This window comes from Oryzias latipes, chromosome 21, assembly GCF_002234675.1.
Source record: "Oryzias latipes chromosome 21, ASM223467v1".
In the NCBI taxonomy this organism is placed as follows: Eukaryota; Metazoa; Chordata; class Actinopteri; order Beloniformes; family Adrianichthyidae; genus Oryzias; species Oryzias latipes.
The window spans coordinates 16,357,643-16,382,035 of NC_019879.2; the positions used below are offsets into that span (position 1 = coordinate 16,357,643).

At 37.8% G+C, this 24,393-nt stretch overlaps 1 protein-coding gene across 1 annotated transcript; it reads right to left on the reverse strand.

Annotated features, from left to right (window-relative positions):
* Positions 1-8,475: 8,475 nt before the first annotated feature.
* Positions 8,476-19,672, reverse strand: LOC101156051 (cytochrome P450 27C1). Its single transcript, XM_004081817.4, has 9 exons — positions 19,410-19,672; positions 18,704-18,885; positions 18,090-18,289; positions 14,332-14,529; positions 13,099-13,262; positions 11,339-11,505; positions 11,126-11,207; positions 10,737-10,937; positions 8,476-9,646 (listed from the first exon to the last, which is right to left on the reverse strand). The coding sequence occupies exons 1-9, from the start codon at positions 19,647-19,649 to the stop codon at positions 9,530-9,532; spliced, it is 1,551 nt and encodes a 516-aa protein (XP_004081865.3). The 5' UTR covers positions 19,650-19,672; the 3' UTR covers positions 8,476-9,529.
* Positions 19,673-24,393: the final 4,721 nt, after the last annotated feature.

The window sequence follows — 24,393 nt, forward strand, 5'->3', positions numbered from 1 at the left end:
GTTAGTTAAAGCACACTCAAAGTATATTAAATGGCCTGTTCTGCCCAAAGTAAAAGAAACTCATTTCAAAATAATAAATAAATATTATCCTGTCTCCGATTTTCTTCAAAGCAGATTTAAATTTGACGTGGAATCTTGCATTTTTTGTAACTCCAATGAGGAAACACTGGAACATTTGTTTTTTTCATGCGATTACTCCAAAGAGTTCTGGACTCAAATAAGGAATTGGATTAATTTAAAACTGAATATTCCCCCTTTTGGTATTTCTGATGTCATGCTGTTTATGGAAAATATTGATGATTCTTTCTCAAATTTCATTAATATCATCTTACTTTTAGGAAAATACCATATCCACTGTTGCAAGTGGAGAGGTTCCAAGCCCTCCTTCCCAGGTTTTATTAACGATTTTAAATTATATTATTCCTCACTGAAAAGATTACAATCCTCGGTAGGTGTTAAAAAAATATCTAAACAAATTTCTTTGTGGCTTTTATTCTAGTGTCTGTCCTGTGCTATCATTTGGCTCCTGTTATTTTTTATTTGTATTTTTTGTAAGTGTTTCAACACTTAATGTTTATGACTGAGAGTATTTTTTACCCCCATTAGTGTTTTTGTATTTTGTGGTGTATTCATCCTCTGCTGGAGTTTGTATGTTTTGTATTTGAAAAGTTCAATAAAAAAAAAAAAAAAAAAAAAAAAAAAAAAAAAAAAAGATGACAGATTTTATCGTCCAAACAACAATGTACTATAATAATCAACGTATTTCCCATTTATATATCAAATAAAAAATGCAGCAAACTGTTAGTGAACTTTAAAATTATTTTTTTAACATTTCGCCTGACACACGGTCACCCGGAAGTAGTTTGTGAGCACTTTTACTTTGAACGCTGTGCGCTAATGTCTACGGCTGCGAGGTTCACGCTGTCAATCATCTTTAGGTAAGAATCAATTCTGTGATCTTTTCTTTTGTCAGTCACATGTCTCTAAGGATGTTAATTTTAGGATGTTAAAGTGCTGCTTTGAAAAGATAATTTCTTTTTATCTTGCGCATGCGCAAAAAGAACCCGATGGAGACGAACCGTCTTCACATGATAGCCGTTCCCGTTTTCGGTGACAACATGAGAGAAAAAGCTCCGAGCCAGCCTGATTCTAGGATTTATACAGTAATTATATGGCATCAGTGTTGCTAAAAATCGACTTTAAGACTGAAATCAGTAAACAAGTTCTTATGGGAAATAATATTTAAGTGCATTGTATATTTTAGAACCATGCATATACACATATACTGAAACTTAAAAATGAACTTTAAAGTTTATAAAATACTTAATTGAATTAACATGTGATATTTCTGCAGGTGAAGTTTCTCAAAGCGAAGTTCCAGAAAGGTTTGTGCTGCAGAAGAACAGATGGCAGCTCTACATGGGAATACAAGAAGACTAAAGTCATTCATATCATTGTGCAGTGTACAGGCAAGTCACCATGATTTATGTGAAATGTAATCAATAAATATTATTTAACCTTAATATCTATTTTTTTTTTTTTTATTGCAGGTCCTTTAAAAAAACGTCTTTAACCTGCTGCATAAGCCTGATTAGTTGTAAATGATGCAGTGGGGAGTGAAAAACGAAGCACAATTCCTGGCTTTAGTGTCGGGCTGATAATCTGGAAATCACATCTGAGGAATCGCATCAAACACTTGTACAACTCCAAACAACTTAATGTTCCTTTAAGCAAAACTCCAGTTTAAAATGTTCATATTAGGCTAGCTTCATTTAGGAGTTTTTCCATGTTTACCATTTTAGGTTTTAAAGCTTTATTAACAAAGTTGATGTTTGATTTTCAAAGCTGTTGTTTAGAAATGTTTCTTTGTCAATGACAAAACTGAATGCTGACGTGAGGATTGTAATAATGGATATGAAAATAAACAAATTTGTTTCATAGCAATGCAGTATATTTATTGAAAACTTAACATGAATACGTTATTCAGTAACAGAAACAAAGAAACAGATGTGGATTTTCCTTTATGGGCTTCTTCATGCAGTCAATCAAATGTTCCGTTTACATTCAGCATTTACTCAGCGTACCTGTCAGTCACATTTATTAGAGGAAAAAATGCATCTGGGAAAGTCTGTTTGTGCTTAACAACTATATCAAAAAGAGTCATGTCAGGAAAGGTTTGTCCACATTGCTGCTCAGCATCACATCCAGAGGAAGATGCACAGGTAAGGGACGCCAGTTCCTGCTCGTACATGCTTGCAGCTTCCTCTGCACTGGACTCCAGCTCCACTGAAATCCCTGACAGAGATAAATTAATAAATTAAAAATCCCTGACAGAAAAACATCAGCTACCGTTCATCTTTCATTCAGGAAAAAGTTGAGTTCATCAAAATGAGGAGAAAATGGGTTAAACCAGAAATTCATTAGGGAGGGGTCAAAACACCAAACTCAGAATAAAATACATTATTTCAGTCTTATAAAAAATACATTCTAAAACAATTTGGTATTCCTCCTCTGCCTGAAAGACTAAAACGTTTTTTTTTAAAGATTTATTTTACACTACAGACTTTGCCACCTTTAGTTACACACCTGGACGTGTCTGATGATGTGCACATCCAGTCATTTACTGTCATGTTTCTGTGCACTGACACACTCCAAAGTCACAGATCTTAATAGTGTGAATAAGAAGCATTCATAAATGTTATTCTGAGACACAAACTGCTGCAGTTTACCTGACAGCTTTGCTGATTTATGCTGCTGGTACACCTGTCTGAGAATCCTGCCCACGTGACCCCCCCTCTCCAGCTGATGAGGTAACCTGTCATTAACGTATGACTGAAGGATCTTGGATCTGTCTGTAAACACCCACCTAGAAATCACGTTTAACGCTACATTTATTAGATCAAACAAATGTGCCTCCATACCTTATCAGTGGATGGCGGGACTGCATTTCCTGATGTGCGCCGTCTTTAACACCCGTTTCTTCGCAGCTGCTGCTTCAGACAGAATCCTCTCACGACATTTCGAAACATTTGTAAACCTGGTTGGTGTTGATATTTCTGTGTGCGTTCTGTCATCACATCCGCTAAATATTCAAAGATTAACGTTTATGTTAACGTTTTATCGTCCCTTTCATTGTTTACCTGCAGAACGGACGTCATCCACACAAACTACTTCCGGGTGACCGTTCTGCTTCAGACGAAATATTCAAAAAATAATTTAAACCTTCATTATCTGTTTGCTGCATTTTTGATTTAATATGTAAATGGGAAATACGGGAATTATCATGGTACATTGTTGTTTGGACGATAAAATCCGTCATCGCTTCATTTAAAATACTTTTCAGTTCAAATGATTGACAAACATCATCATCCAATCAGCGTTGTCCCATAGTACCTGCTTCTTCCGGTTTGGAAATGTTTTTCATTTTTGAAGATTTCGTTTTGTTTTCTGGAAATTCATTCTGTGTTCTGAAATGTTTTTCATTTTTTAATATTTCATTTTGTTTTTCTGAAATGTTTTCATTTTTTTTATTTCATTTTTTTTGTGGAAATTAATTTTGTTTTCTGAAATCTTTTTTTCTTTTTTATGTTTTGGTTTCTGAAATTTTGTTTTGTTTTCTAAAATGTAATACGCTTTTTAAATTGTTGCTGTGATCTTAAAAATGTTTTTGTATCGAGTGATTTGTTGAATGGTTTGCACTTCAGGGCCACCGTAAGCTCCTGATGGATAAAGTCTCTGAGGCATGACGTTTTCTTGTTGTCGCTTTGATCAGCGTGACAAAATGTGCTCGTTTTTTTCTTTTCCCAACTTTATTGAAACAAAATGCGCTCGTAAATTCACACCGTGCCAGGCTCAGATGCAATTATGTTGACCAATCGTTGCTAAATGGTGTAACGTCATTATTTGGGTTGCCAGATTGGTTCATGTGTGCTGACAGGGGGGGATCATTAAAGAGCAGGCAACTTTCTTTTGCACAACATTCAGAGCACAAGTTGGTAAGCAAGTTCTATGAAATGGGTTGCCAGATTTGGGTCTCTTTTAATTTATTTTTTGTCGCCACTTCGGGGCCCTGCTGGTGACGGTGGCCCTACGCGGCTGCGTAATTCGCGTATAGGGAGGGCCGGCCATGCCTATTAGCAGTATACCATTTCAAAATTGCTGAAGTATCTGAGGTTTAAAATTCTTCTTAGTTAATGTTGTTGTGTCTTCCAAAACAAATTAACTAGTGCAATAGATTTAAAGGCATCTGATTGCAGTAAGTCTTCATGCAACACGAATCAATCATTTTGTTACTTGAAAAGGATCTATTGGATCAGAACCGGATTACAAAAACTGTAAAACTATAAAACAACTTAACTAAGCAGGGGTGGGATTATATAAATTCGCTTGATTATGGAGATAAGTAAATTTACCCAGGGTTGCAGGTCATCCTTTAGTGTTATAAAGAGAGGGGTAAGGTTGAGGCTAACCAGCTCTGAGGCCCCTGCAGAAATTTTAATACCTAAATAGGTGATGTGATTTATTCATACCGGAATAGCTGAGGTATGGGCTGTATTTTCCCATTTAGTTTTATTCAATGGAATGATAGCGGATTTGTTCCAATTGACAGAGTATTCTGCAATTTTTGAGAATTGATTAATTAATTGTGTAACTTTTTTTTAATGATGATTGAGGATTTTATAGAAACAATAAAACATCATCAGCATATAAACTAATTTTATGGTGGGCTAGAGATGGTTGGATTCCGATTATGTTTAGGTTCTGTCGTATTGCTGCTGGTAATGGTTCAATAAAGACAATAAATATGGAAGGAGAGACTGCACATCCTTGTCTATTTTCTCTATGCAACGTAAAGCTCTGTGATATAATACTATTGGTAGCTATTGTGGGTGAAGGTGCATTGTAGAGAGTCTTAATCCAGTTAATGAATGACTCCCCAAAACCGAATTTTTCCATGACACTAAAGAGAAAGGTCCAATTGACTTTATCAAAAGCCTTTTCTGCATCTAAGGTAGCTACGATGGTGTATTCTTGCTGTAAAGTATGATGAGTATAAATTAAACACTGTGTGCGAGCAGAGAGATGACTGCTGTATTTGTGTGTTTTGGAAGTATTGAGGTTTGTTTTATTTCTGTAATTGCTCTGATGAATAATGGAGATATAATATTCCAAAAGTGCTTTTAGAATTCAGCAGGGAAGCCATCCGACAGGTTTTAGCATCAAAACAAAAATAAAAGCGCAACTCAAAAAGACAATTTCAGAATGATGAGAAAACAAATCGGCAGCTGAGAAATATGATTTTGCTTTGGGTTATTTCTTTTTGATTCGCAGATTTGGGGTTTTGATTCATGGTTATACGGTTTTGATACGCAATACATAGGCGCTGAATTGTCACCATAAAAATGGTTGTAATTAGAATTTAGGGGTGGTTTTAAAGGTCGATTGCTCCTCTGCAGTCTCTCTCAAGTGGTTCTTTGAGGAACTGCAATATTTGGTGCTTCATGGTTAGCATTAAATCTAGAACAGCAAGTGTGGACTTGGTTCTACCTTTCTTAGAATATATATTTGAACCTTCTCTAAACTTTTTCACACTCAAATGCTTTTCCTTTACATTTAAAAGTCTATGGGTCTCACAGAGAAACAGTAAAACAAGGTTGTTGTCCTGGACCTGTCCTAATCCGACTATTTAAAAAAATAGCTAAGGGAAGTATTTGTCGGTGTTGGTGAAAGGGAAGCATTTGTCTGTGTTGGTGAAAACAACAAGCAACTGTTGCTCCTTGATATACCCTTGAAAATGTAGCAGAGCAGTTTACTTTACCCCATGAGATTATTTCTAGGTTGTCAACCCACTCATTTGAGAACATTTTTTTCAGACACATGTCTTCGTCTGTCTGCATTCTGCAAATAATTTACAACCAAATTGCTGTCAAACAACACTTTCCCTGCACTAACCCTGTGTTCTCTTCTGAGAAACATCCATAATCCATCAGTGTAAAGATCTTGTTTCTTTTTATATTTACTTTATTGTATTTGCTCAGTTCAGTTTATACGAAGAGTCCTTACAACTAAAGTTGTCTCAAATCACAACACAAAGGGCAAAATAATTCATATTTATTAACCCTTGTGCTATCTTATGGTGTCAAGATGACCATTGACGTGTTCTCCCTACCATGACAGAGTTGGATAAAGGTGGAAAGGATTTCATGTAATCCATGGAAACCAGTGAAGATCACAAAGTATTGAAGAAAAAGTTCAGCGCACAGTCTTGTGGGGCTAGATCAGTGGTCCCCAACCACCGGGGACCAAGTGTCCCGCGGTCCGGTACCGGACCGCGGGACACTTGGCACCGGGCAAATTTTGGCAAGGGGACGCACAGAAAGAAAAAATAATTTCCATTTTATTGTTTTTTTTCCCGAAAAAAAAAAGTTTTATTTTGAAAAGTGACCAGATTCTCTCTGTTACATCCGTCACACTTAACGCACGTCAAAGTCGCGACTTTGACGTGCACCCAGGTGCAGAGGAGGCCCCACCAACAGGGGCCCCTCCGACACTAGAAGGCATATGTGAACCCAGCGTCAGGACCCCCAGGCCACAGGACAGGCGCGCTCCGCCGTACCGAGCGGCAGCCATTGGGACCACCGGGCGCTGGACAAGGACGAGAACCAGGACGAGGCCAGGGCCCAGAGGGCCCAGGAGTAGCACACCACCCAGCCGGCTCCTCGTCACCACAGGCCAGCCCCGGCGCCCGACCCAAGCAACCCAACGATCATGACGCAACCACAGCTCCACCCCTACCTCCCCCTAAACTACACTACCCTCTACAGCCCCCCCACCCAACACTCTGCAAAAGGGAGGGTGAGCCCCAGCGGGCACTGGCGAGGTAGCCCCCAGGCGTGTCCCCACCCATGCACTCTCACACACGCATTCTTCTGGTTGCCCCCCCCCCCCCCGCCCCCGTCGCTACACAGTAACCCCCTCCAGCCCACTGACCCCTAGCACCGCATGCCTGGCCACCGCTCTAGCCAACAGGATCCCCACATGCCAGGCCGCCCCGAGAGGACCAGGCGGGTAAAGACCAGCCGCTCCTCCCTGATCCTACCAATGTATTGTGGTGTGGTAGTGTAGTGTGTGTGCTGCAGGTAAAATGGGAGGTGTCCAGTGGGGCAGTGCCCTCACCCCGGGGTTCCCCTCTGTGTAAGTGGGCGTTTGCTGTGTGTGTGGTGCCAACATGCAGTATGTGGTGTCTAAAGTGAGAGTTAAAATTGGAGGGCGGATCGGTGAGAGGTGAGCCCAGATGTTTCACCGTGGCCCCCTCCACCAGACCATCCCCACAAGACCCTAGATCGAATATGCGAGTGGAAAGGAGGGCGGGTGCCAGCGTTACCCCAAAGAGAGTCACCCCCAGGCAGCCCCGCCAGCATATCCCACCCATCCAAATCCTGGAGCCTTATATGTGCATGTGTGCAAAATTCGTTTTCGTGGGAGCGGGAAAGAGCAGGCGAATGGGCACAATTGGGGGAAGAAAGCTCCCCCCGAGCGACCGGCCCCCCAGCCAGTCGCAGGAGGAGCCTCACCTCCCAGGGTGACCGGGAAACCAGAGGGTGGCCAGCCAGCCACAGACAGAGACCGGAAATTTCGACACCGCCAGCTCAGAGAGACAGTCATCAAGGAAGGGGCCCAGCGCCACACCTGAGGGGCAGGAGGTCCAGCCCCACCACTCATGCCCCTGACCTTCGTGAGGAACTAGCACTAACACCCCCCCCCCTCCCAGGGCCCCTCCCTCAGAAAAAATGAAAAGAAAAAGAAAGAAGAAAAAAAAAGAATTAATAATATAGGGGATGGATTATATAAGCTTGCTTCTTCCCACTCTTTTTCAAGCAATAAATCAAGCTTTACTTATACTTTAGGTTAATGATCACTGTATTTAATTAAGCAAATGTGATGACATTTTTGTATTGTTTTATTTTCTGTCTTTTTAATCTATGCATTTTATCATTTCTGTATTGAGTTTGATAAATATGTGTAAATTCTTTATTGCTTTGACTACAATGCTCGACAGAAATCAATAAATCAAAACAAATAATAATAATAATAATAAATTAAAGAAAAGGAAAAAATAAAAGAAAAAAGAAAGGTAACGTAAAGTAATAAAATAAAGTGAAAATAAATAAATTAAGCCCTTTGCCCAGAGAAACCCAAAAATAAATGCAATAAATTAACCCCTTTACCCCTCTGCTGTGGCTGCATCGTTGACCCCGGGGGCCAGGCCATGCATCAAGCATCAAGCATGGCCTGGCCTGCATCAAGCAACCGGCCATGGGCAAAACACCGGCCAAGGGCAGCCGGCCCCCAGGCCCCAGAATTCCAAGCCCCCCCCCCAACCCACGCCTCAGCGGCCAGCCACCCAGCACGGCCCCTGGCCGCCGTTCCCGCCCAGCAGCCCTGAGGTGAAGTTCTAAGGAGTATATTCACATCAATGATCAAACTAATTTGCCGTTTAGTTAATCTTTGTCAAAGTAAAATAATTATGTAGACAAGAAATTTGACATTGTTTTAAAGATCAAGAGGAGGGCAGTTTGGTCGTCAGTTCACTTTGATTATGCTACTTTATATGAGCAGTCAGCTCAGTCAGAAAAGTTCCAACTGGAAATGGATTAGTCTGTTGTTTAAAATTACACATGCCTCAGTGTTCATGAAAACATGACAGTGGAGTGTTTGATTACTTCCTTAAATGGAAAAACAGAATGTGACCTTAATTTTAGTTCATATCACAGGTGAAGCTTTGCATGCTTTTGCCGAATCCTGAGTCTTATGATCACAACATTCCAGAAACAGAAACAAAAGGGTTCCCCCCCCCCCCCCCCCCCCCCCCCCAGTATTGGAAATTTATTGCTTCTTGTGTTTTCATGTATTTTCGATAAATTGTTAAAGTGAATGATGCAATTCGAAAAAATGTTTACATCTTTTCCTCAACCAAGCCATCCCATCTATTACTTTCTTTAGTCAACTATACCTATTTTTTTTAACCTGTAGAGTTTTAAACTAACCTTTCTGCAGATGTAATTGCATAATTTTACCAGTAATTAGCTTCTTTTTTTTTGCAGAGGAAGTTGTAACAAAACAAGAAAACAGATTATGAGAAAACCAATGTTTTCAAAAGATTATTTTCTCCGATGAGCATCTATTGCACATCTATGGTGTCCTATTTTTAAAATTGCTTCTCATTACCATGATGCAAGAAAAGCTAAGTGATATTTTAAGAAGTGCTGAGTTACTTAATGATTCTAAATGATAAATGAAAACAGCTGCTTTGTTAATTAATGTGTAGCATTTAGAAAAAATATGTTTTAAGTGTAAAAATAAAATGTGGAATGCATAAAATGTGCTATACTTAAATTTACACATGCATTGTATGCCTTATGCTCAATTATTTTTGAGTTCCCACAGTATGATACACATTTATCATTGAACAAAAAGCACATAAACCTTGGTTCAATCAAACCGATCTGAAAAAGCAACTCAAACTTTTTCATCCTCTGTTCACAAAGTGAAGGCTGAGCGGCTTGTCTGGAACAAGAACTGTGCGGTTGATGCTTTTCAACTCTCCCACTGCAGGATCTGGCTTTATTTCAAAGTGTCTTATGAGCTAAGGAAAAGAAGAAAAAAAGAAGCCAAAGTTAATTAAGTGATAAATGTTGCAGTTGGTTTAGTACTGTAAACTGTGTACTTAAGATGCCAACTAAGACGGGGGAAATGAAGACGTTAATGGATCTATTTGTTTACAAGTGGATGCATCAGAATGGAGCTGAACAAGGAGCTTGTGGCTCACCAACTGTAATTTGTACGGGGCAGCTGCAAGCTTTTTCAAGCTGCATTTTTGTCTGCTCCTGATTCACATCCAAATCTAACAGGAACATTTTGGATATGTTAATATCTCCTTTCTCTAAGCTTACTTTGAAATCTTCCATACTTTCTATGTTTTAGTCCATCCCCAGCTACAGATTCACAGTTCTAATTGAATCGGTTAGTTCAAAAGGGGCACAAGTCCAAGAGGTTTGTTTTTCCAGGAAATGATTTTAATTGCATAGCTTAACCCTTGTGCTATCTTAGATGACCCCACCCTTGCATTGACGTGTTATTCCTACCATAACAAAGGTGGATAAAGGTGGAAAAATTTCCTGTAATCCATGGACACCAGTGAGGATCACAAATCATTGAAGAAAAAAGTTTCAGCGCACTGTCTGGTAGGTCTAGATGACCCAACTCCCAATGTAAAAGTGCCTAGGATAGCACAAGGGTTACAGGGAGGCTACACCAAATGATTAATACTTTACCCAGATTTAGCACCAAATCATAGCTTACAAATGCTATTATATGAAGCTCCTCTCTTTTATAATTTCAGAGGACTAGCAAACTAAAGTCTCTGGACTTGGGCCCTTCTTGAATTAAACAGGGGTGCTGCCATTTTGGATAACTAGTGCTGCCATCTATGGGATAAAGCTAAACCCATGCAAGAGAGGCCTAAGTCCTGGAATTTTGCACTTAATGCATTTTAAATGTCAAGCATAGTCAATACATTACAACGGACTTGGGACATTTTTGCACATAAACAGATAGCTTTTCCCTTGAAGACCATAGAACATGTGATATCTCTATTTTGAAAAATTGTGGACTTGGCCCCTTTTGAACTAACCGATTCGATTGTCAAAACCTTTCAGAGATATCCCCCTACATACCTGAAACAGAAGTAAGTACATTTCAAGTTCAGCAATTCGCCGTCCAACACAACCTCTGACTCCATATCCAAACGGAACAGAGCCAAATGGGTTTGGTCTCTCGCGACCGTCACGAAGCCACCTTTCAGGTTTGAATTTAAAGGACTCTGGGAAGATCTCCTCATCATGGCTGATGGCATAGTGACAGAAGTTGAAAGGTGTCTACAGGAGTCACAAGGAAAAAAATTTTAAATTGGACTCCAAAATTCTCTTATAATACAGTGTGTAATTTATGTGAAGTTAATAAAAAAAAGTGTTTAGTTTAATGATAAAACACAATAGAAATGATTTATTTTTTTTTAAATATGAGGTATGGTTGAAGACTGAGTTAGAAAACAAATTCAACCCACATTCTTTGGAAACTGATATCCCCCAACAGTAATGCCTCTTTCTGTTACAATCCTTGCATTTACTGGAACGACAGGGTACATCCTGTAAAATAAAATATAATAGAAAGCATAGACAGATGATCTATGACATTTTCTAACAAGTGAAAAAAAGACAAATTTATTCTAAAGTGACTACTCTCCTTGAAACACTATACGCTCTGCAACTGGTCTTACCTGAGTGTTTCCTTGATAACGGCCCGTAAATACTGCATGCGAGTGACCTCTGCAGCAGTGGGTAAGCGATCTGCTGGAACTGATGTAGAAACTTCTTTATAAAGTCTCTCTTGCACTTCAGGCTCCTTGGAAAGTTGGTACAAAGCCCATGTGAGGGTGTTGGAGGTCTATATAACAAAAGCGAATCTACTGTTACCAGACATGGTCATTTAAATCCAATATCATATTTTCACAAAGCAAATTGGATTTTTATATCTGCCTTTTATTCTGTTTACTAGTTCAGATAAACAGAGAACAGCAAAGAGAACATGAATATGTTATTGTCCAATACAACGTCAACATTTATGTGAAACCCAGAGATACCACTGTTAAAAAAAATCTATAGATTTCTCTTTAACCCCTTTTTTTAATGAAAATATCACTTAAAGACCAACTGCGATGCTTTTGGTGTTTTTAACACCGAAAGCAATGCATTGCACAGCATCTGCCATTTTTCTCACGATGAAGGACATGGGGAACAAAAAAAGACTTAAGACTAAAACATGTTTTAGAAAAGACGCAATGCATTTGGGAAATTATCCTTTTTTTGCTTGGATATGCTTAGAAAACCTGACAAAATTGTCCTAGGCACAGAATTTGTCCCATGCAAGTGGAAAAATTAAAATTCTTGCAGAAGCATTCAGAATCCCAGATAGAATTAAAAGAAAAGGAAAAAGACGGGTAGTAGTGGGCAGGACTGTGACATCATCAGCTGGTAACACTGTGCTAAATCCCAATCATATATTTATACTGTAGATAAGAAACCATTTAAGATACAGGATCTTGCATCCCAAAAACGACATCAATGCCCTAAACCACACGACGATGACCACAAACTTTATCTATAAACAAAAATATCTGACAAGAGGGGAGAATGGGGGCTGGGGTGTGGTGGTTAGCACTCTTTCCTCACAGTAAGAAGGCCCTGGTTCAAATCAGGATTCTTTATGTGTGGAGTTTGCATGTTCTCATGTTCTTATGCATGCATGGGCTGTCCCCAGGCACCCTGACCTCCTCCAACAGTCCAAAACTATGCCTCATGGGTTAATCTGAATTATCCCAAGGTGTGTGCTGTATTGCACGGATATGGCATGGCAACCTGCCAAGGGTGTATTCTCCCTTTGATCAACAGGATAGACTCCAGCAGCCCTGTGACCCCAAAAGATATTTATCAGGTATGGAAATTGATGGATGGATGGGGTGAAAACACTTTCATCATACTTTAATTACTTTGGACTAGTTTCAAATTGCTCTCGTATATCTGAGTGATAGCTTGTTGTTGTCAGTCTGTTTCACCTTTATCCCACTCTGACGGAGAGATAGTTTGAGTTTGATACTAGGTAGGACTCCAACTGATGTTAAAGGTTGTTTCATCTTAAAATAAATAAACTCTAGTTTACTTGTGAATTGTTTTTTTTAATCCTATAATGCATTAATATTGAATCGCATTTGTGTGAGTTTTTATGGTAGATTGGACTACTAGTGTGGAATACATTTTATCTATCTTTCCAAACACCTCACAGCCAGACTAGCCTGAGATGATTGTTTTTTTGACGTATAACAAATGTCAGACTATGCCTGACAATGTTCTCACAAGAACTTTGTATTCTGAAAAGAAAACCAGTGTAAATCCTTGTACACACGATTAAGTAGAGGGTTGGAAAAATACAGTTGAAACTTGTTATGTAGGTAATGAATTAGTTTGGGTGCAAAAGATTTACCGTATCAACTCCTGCCAAGAGAAGCTCTGCAATGCTGGCATACACATCTTTGGTGCTCATCTGGGTGTTAGACAGGAGGTACGTCAGATACTCGCCCTCAACCTCCTGGTTATTATCCACACGCTGTTTAATAGTCTCCATCTTCTTGTCAATCAGTTTTTTAGCTGAAAAATTAGCAAAAATGTAAGCATACATTGTTTTTTGTTTTTTGCAAAACTTTGTCTAATGAGTATTAAAGTTAAGTCATGATTTAGTTAATAGCAAAACCATAGACAAAAGTGAATGGAGACAATGTAAATTCAACCTACACGTGTTCAGTTTTTAGTTCTCTTTTAACGTATTTTATGGGGAATTTTTTTTAATGCAGACGTAAAAACAGTTCATCTGTGCAACACAAGGGGCCTTCAGCTCTTATACAGTCTGTTTGCTCAGCTGCTGGACAGGACAAGTAAAAAAACACATTTTAAAGAGGCAATTACTTAAAAAAAATTTCATGCAAAGCTGACATATTTCTAAGACTGCAATCGGGGAGTGTGTGATGAGGTTCTCAGCAAAAATACATAAAATAAAAAAGCATGCTGGTTTTAAAACCAAAGCATGCATTTATTCCTTGGATGGCTCTATAACAATACCGAGGCATGCTACATTTCAGATGTTTTGCAATAAATGCAGCAAAAAGCTGCATATTTACTAAAAAGCTTACTCTGAATACTTCTTTAAAAACCTCTAAGCCAAAGACCCCACATGATCTCAGAGAGGGAATTTTCTAATTTCTTAAAACCATTTTTCATTGAAATGTTTTATTTTGTATCCATGAGATTGTTGAATATTGTGTTGCATCCAGCTAACACAATTAAAAAAAAATAATGGATTACTTTTTTTTTTAAGAATCGGGGCAATGTAGGTTAATTGTCTTTCCCAAGGACTTCATGACTGCTGTTGAGCATAGGATTTAAACCCCTGACCAAACCATTAAAAACAGGTTCCCCAACACAAGAAACTACGGCAATTAGCCTGTGCTTTCAAACAAAGCGAAAGTGAACTTATTTATTTATCTGAACATTCAAGATAGCTTCTGGTCTAGATAAAAGAATAGGCATGTGTTATCTAATCCGTAGATAAAATACAATAACTTGTGTGGGACTACATTGACTCGACAATGTTGTGTATGAATCATGATATGGAGAAGGATTTTATTGCAGAATCATGAGTCATGAGGTTTCAGCATTTTACCAAAGCTGAAGATGCCATCCCAGCCAGCGATGTAGCGCCTCCAATAGGGCAGTATATTACGGCCCCACTTTGGAATAAGCACCACTGCCATACTGTTGGAGAACATGGCAGATATGGAATTGATGAACTCTTGTGTGCCAGGAGGGATTTCCTTCTCCAAACATCCAAGTCTGGTCTCAAAAAGTATGGAGGCAATGCCTGCACAGCAAATTTAAGTGTTAGAATTTCAGTGTTTATATTTTAGAGTCAATTCAATACTTATCCAATTAGATCTAGTTGTCTGAGAGTGATTCCTCAAAGGGAGTTTATCTTAATCCTGAGAGTTGAATTCAAATAACTTCATTCAGTGCTGATTTTAAAACTGACACTGAATCTGAGAGAACTTGGTGAAAGGAATAATTCTTGCACCACCACAATAATTCCATGTCTCAAAAAGCACATGTCATCCCTGTGAAGATTCTTTTTAAAATATTTCACAGACAACAGAGCTCAATCTGACTGGCTGAGAGTTCCATTAACGCAGCAGCACCTGCTGAGCATGGCTTGAGAGTTGCAGTAACAAACCTGCAACTTCGTTTTGAAAAAATGTGTAGCACAAAGCAGGGACATTGCAGCCATTTACAGAACTTTTTGTTTCTTTTTCCACATAGGTTCAATGATATTGTTCTTATAAACTACGTAAGTAAGTAAGTGAGTAAGTTTTATTTATATAGCGCCTTTCATAAATAAAATCACAAAGCGCTGAACAATAAAAACAACACAATACAATACAATAAAAACACAGAAACAATTAAAATGATTTAAAACAAAACTAAATAGAAGAAAATACACGTAGAATAGAGACCAGTCAGCTAAAAACATTTTTGAATAAAAGTGTCTTTAGTTTACTTTTAAAAGCATCAACAGTGTCGGCCACACGAAGGGACAGAGAAGGGCATTCCAGAGTCTGGGGGCCTGGAAAGACCGGTCACCTCTGGTTTTTGTATTTGGTCTTAAAGATCTTTAAAAGATTTTGATCAGAGGATCAGAGGGCATGGCCAGAAGCGTATAGGGACAAACTAAGTGTAATAAGTATTTTGGGGTATGTCCCTTTAAAGCTCTGTAGGTTAAAATGAATATTTTAAAATCAATACGCCCCTTGATCGGGAGCCAGTGCAAAGAGGATTAAATGGGGGTGATGTGTGCCCATTTGTCAGATCCTGTTAAAAGCCTTGCAGCAGGATTTTGGACTAACTGAAGACGGTTAAGAACAGATTTATTAAAACAAGTAAAAAGATAATTACAATAATCTAAGCGAGAAGAAATAAAAGCATGGATAACCATCACTAAGACTGATTTAGATAAAAAGGCCCGCAGTTTGGCTATGTTACGTAAACGGTAAAAACAATTTCTAATTAAAAGTCTGGAATGACAGTCCAGAGACATTGAGTGGTCAAACTAGACACCAAGATTTCTGGTACGGGGCTGGACAGAGGAGCTCAAAGAACCAAGGTGCCGGGAAATTATTGGGATTGTGTTTTCTGGGGCAATTATTAGTGTTTCAGTCTTTTCTGAGTTTAGCTGAAGACTGTTACTTGTGCACCATGATTCAACACAGGTAAGGAAATCTAGTAGTTCCGTGAGTTTATGGAGTTCTGAGTCATTGAAGGAGCAGTTGAATATCATCAGCATAGAAGTGGTATGAAACATTTTTAAAGTTATTCAAAACCTTTCTAAGTGGGCAGATGTACATTAAAAACAACAGTGGACCTAAAACAGATCCCTGAGGCACGCCATGCAGGAGTGGAGAGGTATCAGAAAGAATCCCATTAATATAAACAGAGAATGTTCTGTTAGTTAAGTAGGAGGCAAACCACTTAAAAACAAATCCAGCAATACCAAACTCACTTTCTAATCTGTCCAACACAAAGTAAGATTTACCAAAGTAAATGATCCTTCATTTAATTTTTTTCTAGTCTCTAGCACCAGGGACGTTTACGATTTTGATATGGTATTAAAGTTTAACATATTTGGCTTATTTTGTCACAGTTTTTTCTGGGTGGGTGGGGGGGGGGACAAGAGAAAAAGTTTGAGAACCACTGATATGACACAAAAAAGGCACTATATGAAAAGCTTAAGCATTACATATCAATTGCAGTTGATTTTTGAAGGAATATTGAGTTTGGCCCGTGACTTTACTTTACTGCTTAATTTTGGCCCACTATGAATTTAAGTGTGACACCCCTTTCTACATAGCGGCAGCTCCAACTATACAGTTCTGAGCCAGGTCTGACGAGGAAAACAAAGATTTCAAAGGATCATTTGAATCGTTCAAATGGGGCTCAAGTCCAATATGTTTGTTTTCGAGGAAATGATTTTAATTGCGTAGCCTAAAGGGAGGCTACACCAAATGATTAATACTTTACCCAGATTTAGCACCAGTTCATAGCTTACAAATGCTATAATTTGAAGCACCTCACTTTTATAATTTCAGAGGACTAGCAAACTAATTTCTCTGGACTTGGTCCCTTCTTGAATTAAACAGGGGTGCTGCCATTTTGGATAACTAGTGCTGCCATCTATGGGATTAAGCAAAACCCATGCAAGAGAGGACCAAGTCCTGGAATTTTGCACTTAATGCATTTTAAATGTCAAGCATAGTCAATACATTACAACGGACTTGGGACTTTTTTGCACATAATCAGATAGCTTTTCCCTTGAAGACCATACAACATTTAATATCTCTATTTTGAACAATTGTGGACTTGGGCCCCTTTTGAACTAACCGATTCATTTGTCTGCTAGTGGATGCATAAAAATGGAGTAGAACAAAAAACTTGTGGCCTGCCAATTACAGATTTTACGTAACAACTACATGCTTTTAACAACTGCACTTTTTCATCTGCTCCTGATTCACAGTCATTTGAATAAAGAAATACTCAAAAATAGAATTTTAATCTTATTTTTTTCATGTATTTCCTTCAGAAACAGAAATTAACAAAGCAGCAAATGGCCATGTTTGCAGAGCAGTTCAGTTTTATTATTTTGAGTGTGCGTCCATGAGAGCGATGAGCCAGTGTTTTGTGTTTATATTAGGGTAAAATATCTTTGTTTATGGGTGTGGACATTATCTGCTAACTTAAGTTAAGCAAGTTTTGGTTAGAAGTTTATTGGCTTTATTTAGCTCCTATAGTTAATATCACAAGTTTTTTGGGTATAATCTTTTGAGTATTAATGCTATAGAGGTTTGTGCAGATATAACAGGCTAAGTTGTTATTATTAAGACCTTTTATTTTGGGTTTGGTTATTGAATTTAGTTTATTATAATTGTATTATTTGTTTTCTTTATTCTGTTTTAGAACCACACACAAACAGAAAAATACTAATATGCAAGACTGTAAATCCGAATCCAGATTAAAGAAGAAACAGAAAAAGGTAATCATCTGGTCTGTCATTGCTAGGGGAGTATATACACACTTGACCAGTGTGCTCTCTGGGATCATCCACATCCAGAACCCATAGTAGAGACTGAAGTCTTCAGTACACAGTGTTTAAAACATTATTTTTTGACGATTAACACTAGACTTATAAAAATCCAACACTATGTTAAAAAAGTTGGAACAACACTTTTTGTAGTTAACTATAAATCATTTGACACCGTCAAGAGTTGATTTGTCCCTTAAAACTCATCAGATGCGTTATCAGCATGGTATATTTGTAGCTAATTTTTTATTACTCTTTTAGAAGACAGAGGTGTTGCATTCAGGTTTGTTTCATACCTTCCAGGGAGAACAAGTAAAGCTCATTGCCAATGTTGGGTACAAGGTCTCCTGTTGGGCTGCCCTGGCGCAGAAAGTTAATCCGTTTGATGAAGTCTGTTACCACGGCATTAAAAACCCCATCATACTGAGCTGAGTCCTTTGGAGAAAGCATGCGCTTGTTCAGCACGGTTCTCAGGTCGTACCACTTTTTCCCTTCCCTAAAAGCATGAAACAAGTGGAAGCACAACAAACAAAAAACATTTAAAAAAAAAACATTTGAAAAGTCAAAATTGGAGACTGAAGACTCGACAGTAGAATGAAAGATATTGACAAAGTGGATGATTAAAAATCCAAATGGGAAGGATTTGATGTAAAATTAGACAGATTTGGTGTTTTAAATGGTATTAAAACCCTACTTTTCTATTGAGTTTCAGTTAAATAAAAATATATATATTTATATGTATACTGTATATATGAATTATTTGGATGTTTTTTTTTTCTAAGCTCTTGGTCAGGGTATTTCACTAATAAGAACTTTTTTTCTGGAAAACTTGAAATAAATCTACATTTAATGTTGATGACAGGATAAGATAAATTCTTAGGAATTAAAATGGTAGAGAAGAGTTCCTTACTCTGTGAAAGGCCCATAGCCTAATCCCCGTATGTCGCGGAACTCTGTCCACAGGGTCATGTCTCCTCTGCAAGGAAACTTCTCATCCTTCCTCATGAGCTCCTCCAGCAGCTTAGCGGTGTTCACAGACACTGCCTTTAAGCCATTCAAGTATATGGGCCCATATCTCTGCTTCTCATAGAGCTGATGGAGGACAAAAGGACCAGTTTAGCTGTGAAGCCCCTGCGTAAGGCCTGTGAGAATACATAATTAATTGCTGTGCTTTTCAAAATTGCAAGCAAAGTAATGGTTTAAACTCAGCTGAGACCAGCAGTTATCTGGAGGTTAGTATACAAACAAAGATAAGACTTCTAGCATAGCACACTAGTCACTGAGTGATAAATGTTATTATGGCATCCAACTCTAAATAAAACACTACACTTTATTTTAGGTACAAACTGATACCTTTCTAGAGCATTTGGTGGAAAAATGCAGGATAAATTAGTTATGCTCTATTACTGGAGGAAAATTGAAAAATCCCAACACCCAAGTCTGCAAATAATTGATTATAATTTCAACCGAGCGACCAAATGCTTGTCTGGAATGCATTTAACAAATTTTGGATGCAGAGGAACTAAAACCAGGATCTCTGTTCTTTTCTTCCACTGAACATTTCTGTCTAAGGAACCCAAAGATCAGGAGGATCAGCAAACTGCAACCTGGCATACCTGTAGCTCATGCATACGGTTATAAAAACCCTGAAACACAAGCCTGTAAAGCATTTCCAGGAGGCTGACACGGGGTAGGTCGTCTATTGTCCGAGGCTGATCTTGAAAAGCAGAAACAGCCCCCGAGGCAGAAGAAGTCCTTCCTAAGCCCCTGAAGCAAACAGGAGCCTTGAAGACAGAGCCTGACAGCAGTCTACCGCCATTCCGAGGCACTGATTTAGAGGAGAGCCACGCAGCCATTGCAAGAGTAAAATAGAAAGTAAACAGGATTCCTGTTGCAAGCAAGAGACTTGTTGAACAGGGAGGGGCCATTTCCCATGGATTTTAACCCTTCCAGGTAATTTTCCCAAGATTTCACTACATGTCTTTAAGGATTTACGTTTAACTAAAATATGTCAAGATATTTTGTCCATCAAGAAAAGAATGACTCTTTTTTTCTTTTGTGTTCACCTAAAATGTTCTGAGGACAAGAACATTTATATTCTTATAAAAAATGTTTGTTTTGGGAAATTAAATATAAAGGACTATTTGGATTCTAAGTCCTTAGCCTTTGTGTTAAGACTGTCGACCACTAATCCCAAAACAATGCTTCTGCTTATTTTCTGCATTATGTAACTTTGGGAGGCTGGCGATAAAAAGGTTCGATGTTGCAATTAAAATAAAACATAGACCAGGTTACGTAAACAGATAAAGTTTGTGGAAACTGTTGCGGCCAAGTTGTTTTACAGCAAAACAGATGTAGATTTGACTCAAACTATGAGGAGTTACATCAAAAGAGCATTACATGTACTTATTCTTTTTAATATTGAAAAAAAATAACAATATTGCAGAAAATGCCTAACTCGGATCAATAAACAAGGAGGAATAAATTAATATAAAACCATGCAAAATATGAAAGAAATTGCAATAGTAGCCCTTTATCGTTCTTTATCATTTGCCATTTTAATGCAGTCAAATTACAAATTTGATAATCCTAAAGTGATTAATTTTCAGAGTTTATGTTCTGAATGAATAATTCTGACAGGGAAGTTGTTAAGGCTCATATTTCAAAAATGGGACATGGTGGTATTTTCCATTTGGGACAAGTGCTTACATGTAAGGACATTTTCATGCAGTTGTAAAATTCATTATCTTGTGTTTGATTTATGCATGCTTTTTGCAAAGGTAACAGCTAAAAATGTACTTTTTTTAAGTGGGCCAGTTGTTAGAAAAAACAACATGTAACGTTATTTTGTTTGTTTAGTTGACTGAATGACAAACAGAACAAAATGTCCTCTCTTTTATTGGATTTTTAACCCTTTTTAACAGAAATCGACAAACAAAGATGCTTAGAGCATTTAAGGATAAAGAAAAAAAACCGAGGGGAGGCGGGGCGATGACGTCACTGCTTTCTCCGTGTGTCCGGCCGCTGACACACACACCAGGAGCAGACTGTGTTAGCGGCAGAGAAGACGGCTTCGAGTTGGTTGTGAACTTCAGATGAGTTTCCACAGCTTCTCAGGACTACATAGCAGCATGTCCGCCTTCTGCGGTCCTCCTCCTGACGCACCGCGGACAAGCTTTGTTCTTCGGACCGCCAGCTGCCTTCGCATAGCGGAGCGTGAAGCTCCCGATGATCGCTGAAGGCGGAAATGCTGCTGCGATCTGAGAAACCATCATATGAATTTGTGTTTCCAGTGGTGTCCAGAACAAAATAAAAACTGATGTAATTCCCACATATCTACACATTTATTTGGAGCTTCGCGCTGAATTTGCTGTTCTAATTCTAGATTCTAATTCTTTAATTATTAAAGGGAAAAAAAGTTGTGATGAAGAAAACTTTGATTTGTGAATATGAAATTTACCAAATATTATAATTAGATTAATTGCCAATTTTACGTTTGATCTTATATTTTTTTCGTGTAGGCCATATATGATATGTTCAAATTTCATCTGATATTGTGAGTCTAATTTGTAATTTAGAAAACGTGCACAATCTTTCCAAAGTTTTTTAGTAGTATTACAGTTCCAAAACAGGTGACTGATTGTTTCTGGGTGTTCTTTACAAAAGGTACAGTTGGGGTCAATAGTCTTCTTATATCTGAGCATGTATTGATTAGTGGGATAGATTCTATGTAGGAGTTTGTAGGAGACGTCTCTCATCTTGTTATTAATTAATAATTTCTGATGCAGGGTCCAAACATTTTTCCAGGGCAAGTCAGGAATAAATTTTCTCCAATAAAAAACAGCAGAGGGAACAGAAATAACATTTTGCTAAAACAGGGCACGTATGATCTTGTTATTTTTTCTGGCACAGTTGAAATAGGATTTTCCAATAGTGGTGTCACTTAGAGATATGAAGGGAATATTTGCATCAAGTACAGTATTTTTAAAGAGTTCACAGATTTCATTAGTGACAGCATCAAAAACAATGGCATACTCTTTAGGAGGAACAGCAAGGTTGTATTTAAGGTTAAATTCTTCATATCTAAGTAATTGACCATTGTGGTTAAAGAGCTGACCCACCAGTAGGATATTATTGTCAAACCAATTATTGTTAAATAAAGATTTGTTCTTGTAAAGGATATATCTGTTATTCCAAATAAAAAACTTATGAGGGGAAAAATTGTGTTTTAATAGATAAGTGCCCATGAAAGAAGAGTTTGTCTGTGAAAAGCAGAAAGTTTCACTGGGATTTTGTCGATATTATAGTCACAAAGCAGAAGAAAATGGAGACCACCTACTTTAGCAAACATGTGATGAGGGAAAATATTCCAAATGGAGAGTGGATTTTTTAAATATGACTTAATCCAGTTTATTTTAAAAGTATTATTTAAAGTAGTAAAATCAAGAAAATTTAGGCCACCTTTTTCATAGGAGTTCATTAATACAGATTTTTTTAAATAATGAACACGGATTTTCCAGATGAAGTTTAGCAGCATTTGGTCAATAGATTTAAGAGTCTGATTGTCCAGGTGCAGAGAAAGAGCAGAATAAGTTAGTCTAGAAATCCCTTCTGCTTTGCTTTTCATTTTCTGAAAGAGGAGAATCACAGAGATCCCGTTCAGAGGCCTGGATTTGTTGTAGATTATAGTTTAGGAAGTGATCAGGATCTTCGCTGGGTTCAAAGGCATACAGTTTACTGTAGAACAGGCTAATGTAATTTGCAATCATTTTGGGATCAAATGTAATCTGGCCTTCAATGTTTAACTGCTTTAGTGTATTTGTCTTGGAACGACGTTTCTCCAATTGAAAAAAATAAGAGGAATTATTTTCACCCTCTTCTAACCATTTCAGCCTTGATCTTACAAAGGCTCCTTCAGCTCTGTTCTCATAAATACTGTCTAATTCTTTTTGTAATAATGCCAAATTTATTTTATCATCATCTGATAACTCTGCAGGATTTCTTTTTGAAATTGTCATAATGTCATTGATAATTTGGCTTTCTTTAGCCTTTTTAGTTTTATTTAGTTTTGAACTAAGCTTTCTAAGAAAATTAGTGATTTCAAATTTAAAAAGTTCCCAGTTTTTACTGTAACAGTTTTCTTCTTTTGCTAGATTATAAAAGTAAGAAATGAATTCAGAAACCTTTTGTTGTACTATGTCTATCTTAAGCAGTGAGTTATTTAACATCCAGTATGCTTTCTTATTTTGGGATCTAGTTTTGGATAATTTAATAGAAATGTAAATTGCTTTATGATCTGTTAGTGGAGAAAGAAGAATATTTACTTCAATATCATCTGTACTTAGACAATCAGACACCAGCTAGTAATCTATGCGAGATTGTTTGGATCGATCATTATTACTCCAAGTGAAAACACAATCTGATGGGAATTTTTCTCTCCAGACATCTTTCAAGTTATATTTCTGCATGAATGAATGTAAGGGACTATCAGAAGAAAGAGCACGTGGTGGCCATTTGTCCAGCTGATTATTTAAAGCTATATTAAAATCCCCTCCTATTATAATAATTGCATCAGGAAATTTGTTTAGACAAAAAATTACACCATTTTCAATCAAAGAAAGGAGCTCAACGTTTTCAAGTTTGGAGTTGTAACCATATATGTTAATAGTAATAAAGATCTTAATTTGAGTGGATATTATCAGAAAAGCATAATGACCCTGACTGTCACATTTGCTCATAAGAATGTCACCCTCAAATGTATTTTTAACTGTGAGAGTTCCAGCTAAATGCTGACTACCATGTGATGGATATGAACTTTCACCCCATTGAGATTTCCAGAGGTTTATATCATTACTGGTAGAATGTGATTCTTGAAAAAAAAAAGTCTGTTTTCAATTGTTTAGCGAATAGAAACAGCGCTTTACGTTTTATGGCATTTCTTAATCCCCTGACATTTAAAGAACCTAAAGATAAAGACAAGATTTAAAATAAAAAAGAGAGAGAAAATAAATCTGAGTAAATAGGAGTGTTGTTACTTTCAATCTGTGCGCCAAATTGCACGTAGAGTGGGGAAAAAAATATTTTAAATAACCTTTACGCCACTTTGAAGAATTAAATTAAAATATACAAAAAAAAAGAGCAAATATATCTCACATTCAGAACTTGCTTTAGCTGCCAACCTGGATTTAAGACAAATAAAAACTTATTATTATAACATCTCAATGTAATTAACTGTAAACATGGCTTAAAGAAATAAACGGCAGAACACGTGAGATCAGAACAGAATGAGTGTTTTCCTCAAGACTTTAACAGCAGAAGCTGCTCAGGATGCAGTCATTTCTGAGGGTCTGAGTTCTCAGGAGGACCCACTTCTTTACCGTTAATATAAGCTCGGGCCCCCACATAGTAGGCGATTTTCCCTTCTTTTCTTGCTGCTTGTATTAAGGGCCAAAGCGCTGCTCTGGTGTCCCGGTCCGCTGGGCACAGGTCCTCCGTGAAGCGGAGATGACGCTCCTTCAGGATGGGATTGTTTTTTGCGGCTTTCCACACGGCATCTCTGTAGGTTCTGGATGAAAACTGGAGAATGATCCCTCTGGGCTT

Bases quoted from the DNA above. Each gene is read 5' to 3' on its own strand.
- LOC101156051 (XM_004081817.4), bottom strand. From the start codon at position 19,649: ATGGCTGCGTGGCTCTCCTCTAAATCAGTGCCTCGGAATGGCGGTAGA. The intron at 11,506-13,098 runs GTAAATCTTTTG...TTTGTTATATAG, and splicing joins TCTTGGCAGGAGTTGATACG to ACCTCCAACACCCTCACATG. The intron at 10,938-11,125 runs GTGGGTTGAATT...TGACTCCTGTAG, and splicing joins GATATCAGTTTCCAAAGAAT to ACACCTTTCAACTTCTGTCA.